The sequence below is a fragment of the Leptinotarsa decemlineata genome, unplaced genomic scaffold, assembly GCF_025532065.1.
Source record: "Leptinotarsa decemlineata unplaced genomic scaffold, Ldec_3_MD MMD2_tig00000576_RagTag_RagTag, whole genome shotgun sequence".
Lineage (NCBI taxonomy): Eukaryota > Metazoa > Arthropoda > Insecta > Coleoptera > Chrysomelidae > Leptinotarsa > Leptinotarsa decemlineata.
The window spans coordinates 7,518,105-7,526,110 of NW_027412551.1; the positions used below are offsets into that span (position 1 = coordinate 7,518,105).

Sequence of the window (8,006 nt, forward strand, 5' to 3'; positions counted from 1 at the left end):
ACCCCTTCCTGCCTTCCATTCAAATACAATCGAAGCGTCATCGAAATAACGATCCTCCTGTCTCTCGTCCGAAAACAAAACATGAGAGGTGTGAGAATCTCTTCGGCGATTTCAACGGGCGATCAGATAGAAAACTCCGACGTTTAGGTAGAAAAAACGAGGTTTGACTTAACAGTTTTTTGTGAATACCGCCGACCCGGTCTATTCTTAGGCCGAAGAAGACGAAGAGAGAGAGAAAGACAGACGTTCGGTGTCTTGTCGAGAGAACCAGCAGCACTGGCCGGGCGGGGGAACGTTCAGGGGAGGGCGAGAAGCGAGAAGTTAGTGGCCTTGTACGAACAACTGCAGTCAAGCATCGAGCGGCTAGTGAGTCGGACATGCGACAAGACATCACGACCTCTGCTGTATACAATGGTGTAGCGCACATCGAGAGTCATGGGTACGACGGTGGTGTGTGCGTTGCTATTCGGGGCCATCTTCGGCGTACTCTCGGCTTCTCTCAGCAAAACGTTGCGCTACCAGGCGCCCGACGAGTGCAAATGGGTCGTAGTGGACAGCGGCTCCGAGGACGACGTAGCCTTGGTGTGTCGTCTGCGCACCATCAACAGCGAGCTGGAGAACACCAACTTCAGCGTAATACAACCCCAGCACACCGTGCGGTTGAGACTCGAGTGCAGTGACGCGCTTTTCTTCCAAAGTTCGTTGAGTGCGGGTAGTTTCAAGCCACTTGTTGAGTTGCGCGAACTCTCTATAGAGTATTGTAAAATCGGTAATTTGTCGGACGGCGCGTTCCGCGGACTCAAAGAACTCCGAAATCTCACAGTTCGGACGCATAACACCGACTGGTCGGCGATGACCCTAGATGTGGCTCCGAATGCCTTCACGGAGGAGCTTAGACAATTAGAACGTCTCGATTTGGGTGAAAATAACATGTGGAGTTTGCCCGAAGGAGTTCTGTGCCCGCTCTACGCCCTGGAGGTGCTCAATCTGACTAGAAATCGTCTTCGCGAAGTGACAAGTTTTCGATTCACATCGAATCCATCGGAAAGATGCGGTGCTAATCTAAGATTGTTAGACTTATCGCGAAATAATATCGACAGGTTACCGCCGAGTCAATTTTCCGGACTGTCGCGTCTTCAGAAGCTCTACCTGCAAGGTAATGGTCTGAGCTACTTGGCTGATCGCGCTTTGGAAGGACTGACGTCTCTCAACATTCTGAAGCTGTCCGATAACCGTTTAGTTAGTTTACCGCCGGAATTATTCTCAGACACTCGCGAGGTACACGAAATGTACTTACAGAACAATTCAATAAACGTATTGGCACCCGGACTGTTCAGTGAACTGACGCAGCTTCTTGTCCTAGACTTATCCCATAATGAACTAACCGCAGATTGGATCAACACCGCAACTTTCGCAGGACTTGTGCGTCTCGTCGTGCTCGACATTTCCTTCAACAGGATATCAAAATTAGAACAGTCCGTCTTCAGAGACTTGTACAGCCTGCAAATACTCCGAATCAACGACAACTTCATAGAAAATATACCCGAAAGCACTTTCTCTGCATTATACAACCTACACACCCTAATCATCTCCAATAATAAACTGATGAGGATAGACAGCGAAACGTTCAGCGGCCTTTACGTCCTTTCTCTCCTGTCAATCGACAACAACAAAATTTCCTGGATACACTCGGAAGCTCTAAAAAACTGTTCGAGCTTGCAAGACTTGCACTTGAACGGCAATAAACTCATGCAAGTACCGAAAGTATTGAGCAACGTTCCGCTCCTGAAAACACTCGATCTCGGCGAAAACCACATCGACACAATAACGAACGAAACTTTCGCTGACTTGAAGCAGATGTACGGCCTGCGACTGACCGAAAACAATTTGGGCAACATAACAAAAGGAGTTTTCGATAGAATGACTGCGCTGAAAATACTCAACCTGTCACGAAATAAAATACAAAAGGTAGCGCCTGGCTCCTTTGAAAATAACGTCAACCTGCAAGCCATTCGACTCGACGGGAACTACCTGACCGACATCGAGGATTTATTCGCTAAATTACCCAGTCTAGTGTGGTTGAATATATCCGACAATCAACTGAAGTGGTTCGATTACGCCTTAATACCTACTGGCTTACAATGGCTAGACATTCATTCGAACCAAATCGAGGAACTCGGTAATTACTTTGAAATCGAATCTACGTTATCGCTGAGCACGTTCGATGCGAGTGCGAACAAACTGACTGAAATTACCGGCAGCGCAATTCCCAACAGCGTCGAGGTGTTGTTTTTGAACGACAATATAATCTCGAAGGTTCAGTCTTACACATTCTTCAAAAAACCCAATCTAACCCGGGTCGACTTGTTCGGAAACAAAATCACTAGCCTCGATCCGAATGCACTGCGGATATCAGCGGTGCCACCGGAGAAAGAACTTCCGGAATTCTATATCGGAGGCAACCCTTATCAATGCGACTGCACTATGGAGTGGTTGCAGAAAATGAATCTGGGAAACAGAGCTCGCACCCAACCGAAACTCGTAGACTTGGAGAGCATCTATTGCCAGCTACTGTACAACCGAGGTACGACATACGTACCCCTCGTAGAAGCAGCCCCTTATCAGTTCCTGTGTACCTATGATACTCATTGTTTCGCATTATGTCACTGCTGCGACTTTGACGCTTGTGATTGCGAGATGACTTGTCCGACCAACTGCACCTGTTACCACGACCAGTCGTGGTCTGCCAACGTGGTGGATTGTTCCTCCGGAGGATACGTCAAAAAGCTTCCGGAATTGATACCCATGGATGCGACGCAGCTGTATCTCGACGGTAACGATCTGCGATCATTGAACAGCCATGCATTCATCGGTAGAAAACGACTAAAAATTCTGTTTCTGAACAATTCCAACATCGACTTGATCCAGAATAGAACGTTCAACGGTTTGAAGGAGCTGGAAGTGTTACATTTGGACGGGAATCGCATCGCCGAGTTGCACGGTTTCGAATTCGAAGGGCTAGACAGCCTCACCGAAATCCACCTGCAACAAAACAGAATAACCGCCATACATAACAATACGTTCGTCGGATTGAGAAAGCTGCGCGTCCTGAGACTGGACCATAACAGGCTGATAATTTACAACATGTGGAACCTTCCGACGACTCTCATCGAAATGACTTTGTCGCACAACCCTTGGTCATGCGACTGCGAGTTCACCGAACGACTTCGAGAATGGATGCGACGTGGAGATGCTGTGCAGGATGCCTCGTCGGTGAGATGCGTTTTTAACGCAACCGATATCGACTTCTACAGCGTGGACGCATACCTAGACACCGCCGATACCGGTTTCTTCATCACTCAAGAGAACGGAACCTGCACGGGTGTCGCCAACATCGACAACAGCATCAACGGTAACCTGACAGCAACGAAAACTATTATACAACGCCAAATCATACAGGACTACCTTCCGCTTTTGATCATAACATTAGCGGTGTTCGCGATCATCGTCGTGTTAACATTAGTCCTTTTCATTTATAGGCAAGAAGTGCGCGTCTGGTTCCACTCGAAATTTGGGGTGCGTCTCTTCCAGCGGTCGACCGACTCGGACAGAGACGACAGAGAAAAATTGTTCGATGCGTTCGTGAGTTACAGTTCTAAAGACGAGGCGTGGGTGGCTGAAGTGCTTGCCCCCGCATTGGAACCCAATTATAAACTGTGTTTACACTACCGAGACTTTCCCGTGGGCGCGTTCCTCGCCGACACCATAGTGCAGGCGGTAGAATCCTCCCAAAGGACTATAATGATATTATCGGAGAACTTTATAAAATCGGAGTGGTGCCGATTCGAATTCAAATCGGCCCATCATCAGGTCTTGCGCGACCGCAGGAAAAGACTCATCGTTGTCCTGCTCGGTGAAGTGCTGCACAAAGACTTGGATCCGGATATCCGTTTGTATCTGAAAACCAACGTGTATTTACAGTGGGGCGATAAACTCTTTTGGGAAAAACTCCGGTACGCTCTGCCTGACGTGCCCAACAACCAGCGCCACGCAGGCTCTGTAAGGACTCCTCATGTGCACCATCACGTACACCGGCACAGTGCCAGGGGCCAAGCCCCCAACCCTCCAGGAGGCAACAACGCTGCGAGGACGGTGGCTATCCACATATGACAATGACTGTTAGTGAAACTAACAATGTCAGAATTTTTGTGATACTACGTAAAATATAGACTGTGAGTGCAATGTGAGGATGAGATTGTGATATAGTCAAATAGTTCGGGAAGTGCGCGTGATTGTGAATTTGCCGAGCGTGAATGTTGTCGAGTGTTAACCCGAACTTCAACTCCTGTTTCACTGGCGAGGAGTCTAATTATCTGAATGTAAATACGGACATGTATAGATGAGTATCAAAATTGTATTTGTAAATTTTGTAAATATTTTTTTCATAGTTTTCGTATTTATTTTTGTAGGATTTTTCAATTCGTATCTCATATCTTGACTCTCGTAAATTTTACGAATGAGAACCCATTCCCTTGTGAAAATTCTATATTTTTGTAAAGACTTTTATATTTAATATACCCGATGCCTTTTATCTTGTGAATATTAATAAATCACAATTAGAGATTATTTCGTGTTTCATTTTGGGTATATGAATTAAAATATTATCTTCATTCAAATATTGAAAAACATATCGAGTGAAATAATTAAAGCAGGTTTTCGTCACTTCACTTCATGTGAGAATAATGAAAATATTACATGATAATTTAAACAATTATTATGATTATTATTATTATATAGAAATCATCTGGAAAAAATAGTCTCTAACAATTGACGGAGTTAATAAGTTGAATTCAAGGTAAGTGATAATTGGATTAACTCATTCAAAAATAATTTAAAAATATTTTAGAAGGAAAAGTAATTATGTTGTCTACAAAGTATATTAAGAATATTGATAATAACCTTGAATAGAATTTGAAAGTGATAGACTTGATACTCATAAAGCATTGTTCAAACTAGGTAAACGATTTTTATAGATTTTCATTTATTCTTCATTAATACATGGGTGATTATGACAAACGAACTAACTATCATAAATTCAAACGCTATATCATTTTGCATCAGGCTGCACTATAACTTGACACTTTTCTGAATATTCTCCTAAATTTACGTTATCATCATAATATTCAACAGAATCTTAATTTCTATTGATTGCATCGACTACTTCTAAAAAAAAACAGTTTAATTTAATAATATACAACAGTGCCCACATAACGAATTTTTTTTTAATATTCTATGCGAAATAGTTTTTTCTATGGTCTTCTCTTCATAATTCGAATTTATTTTAGCAATTATCGAAAGTGAGAACGAATTGAATTATAGAGCATTAGAAATTACAAAAGGAGTTATACTATGCTATTGAAGAAAAATGAATATGAGAGCTCTATTCATATTCAGTACCCTCAGTTTTCGAATAAAAATGTTTTTGTACCGTTGATTCAAATAGTAATGAATTACTGCAATAATGAAATGAATTTGCAAAAAGTTAGCCTGTTGAGCTAGACATACATGACTTATATAGTTTGAAGAAAGCTATTTAAAAAACGAATGTATTTAAGAAAATAAATTGTCAAACAAACTGTTTTGTAAAAATGTTTGGCCTTGCACTAGTATAGAAGAGGAAACATCCAAAAAAAATTAGAAAAAACTTGCCAATGGCATTGGAAATATTTTATAAAAAAATTATATTCAGAAAAAAGATAAATGAATCCATCTGGAACAATTCATTTCCACTATTTAAATTGAAAAAAACATAAACCACCTACAAATATTACTCGATAGCATCAAATTAGAACCAGTTAACTTTTTATTTTAATTATATTGATGTTTTTGCAGTAACATCATTTTCTTTCCCTTCACATCAACATATTATTGACTGTTGATGAATTCACATTTGTAGTTTTTATTTCATCATTTTTGTGTCACTACTACTTTTTTCAAATAAGTTTTCGTCTGAGAATAAAGATTAGTACAGATTTTCATAAGAAAGTTATTTGCGCCTAGAATCGTTAGAGAATAATTGAAATTCCAAAATAATAAAAAACGAATTTGTACAATTTGAAAATTTGTGATGAACTTGGATATTTGTTCTTTACTTACAAGTCTGTTAATGATTGTGAATGATATTTCATATTTCAACATTTTACAAAGTGGCGGGTGATATTCTTCATTCATTATTTTCCTCATGTACCTAATGTTTTCAAAACGAATTTGAAGTTCGAATGACGATTTTAAATTTTTGAAAAACAACTTTTTCATATGATTGGATGCTTTGTTAACATTCAGGTAAATTTTTAGTAAATTACATTGGGTTGATTATTTGGCGACTGAATTGAATTCTGACCGATTACAAACATTTTATAAGAATAACCAAGCGAGAATGTTCCATTGTATAATATACTCTTGCTTATAAATTGAACGACTATTCCTGAGAATTTAGACAGTTCAGTATGAAAGGATTTAAAAATCCAGAATTTAATTTTTTTTAACTATCATACATTTTCAGTAACAATAAATGAAAGTTAAAATGTATGTGCACAATTTTAACATGCGATCTTTTGCATTAACAGTAGCGCCATGTTATATTAAATTCTGTTAAATTTTAATGAATCAATTACTAATCGATAAATAATCATAATTAATGAATCTCTAAAATTTTGATTGTTGTGGAAGTCAGTATCAACTGGGACAGTTATCTTACTTGAACTCTAAGTTATTTGCTCTACAACAAGAACACAAAATTTTCAATAAAATCAATTGTGCATATACAAAATCTCTCTCGAATAATTCACAATGAAATTTACAATTTAAATACTGATATCGATGCTAACTGTATACATCTCTACATTCTGTAATATACAAAAATATACAATACAATTTGAAGCATGATACTAGCAAAAGGTTTTTATAGAAACATGTTGCCGTTCATTTCGTCCAAAAATAAAAAAGCCAGCAAAGCATTCCTGAGCCAGCCTAGCACCACTGATAGAGCTATTAATATATTATTATTATTCAGTTAACTAGTTTAATGATTCAATAATTTTTCTGAAAAAGGGTTGGTTGGGTAACAGGATCAATTTTTTCTTGTTTTGTTTCATGTCGTTTTGTGTTGGTGTTATCTCGTAAATTTTGGTTGTTTGCAATTTTTTTCTTTTTTTTATAAATATGTACCTAATATGTCTGATGGTTTTCAAAATAGTAATATTATATTCAACGAAAGTTATTTTTTGTGGAGGAAAAAATCAGTTTTTTCATCGACCTTTTTTGGGTAATTGTTACCTTCCACAATCTGAAAAAATATAAAAATTATAATGGAGAACTTTATCCAAGTGTAGAAGGGCAAACTTTTTAGTTTACCCCGATAAGTTACTGCGTAAAAATCAAAGTATTTTTCACAAAGAAAAATCTTCTATTTATCAGTAACTTGTCGTATTTAACAATTTTGCCTATCAGAAAAATTATTAAGAAATAATACTTATCTTTTACGTCTCGGAGGCCAAAATCTACCTCCGTCTTCAGAAATGGATAAAAAATTCGAATATATTCGCAGTTATTCCTTTTTTGATAGCTTATTTCTTTACTTCTTCGACAGATGTCAAAGAAGTTTTGAAATATGAAATATTATCAACACGAAAAAAATACTTTTCGAGCCCTGAAGAAGAATTTAAATGAATTCAAAACGTCGGCAAGAAAACAATTATTTTTCTGAGAAAAAATTCATCCTGTTATTCAACCAACCTTTTTTCAGACTTATTATTTTTTTACCGTGATATGTACGGATCCTCTTGCTTGTGACGATTGATTTCTTATAAGCTATTATTGATAAGCTTATAGATAGAATGTGATATTCATCACCTTTATCAAAGTTTTTATCTTCGCTGAATCCTTGCCCAAAAACGTGTAATTGCAATTTTAGTAATATTTCTCAACACAATATCGAAAATTTTTTT

At 38.5% G+C, this 8,006-nt stretch overlaps 1 protein-coding gene across 1 annotated transcript; it reads left to right on the forward strand.

The window, feature by feature from the left end:
• Positions 1-337: 337 nt before the first annotated feature.
• Tollo (Toll-like receptor Tollo) lies at positions 338-4,626 on the forward strand. The gene has a single exon (XM_023168798.2). The coding sequence runs from the start codon at positions 436-438 to the stop codon at positions 4,168-4,170; it is 3,735 nt and encodes a 1,244-aa protein (XP_023024566.2). The 5' UTR covers positions 338-435; the 3' UTR covers positions 4,171-4,626.
• Positions 4,627-8,006: the final 3,380 nt, after the last annotated feature.

What these genes read in the sequence shown, in the direction of transcription:
- Tollo (XM_023168798.2), top strand. Translation starts at nt 436, where the DNA reads ATGGGTACGACGGTGGTGTGTGCGTTGCTATTCGGGGCCATCTTCGGC.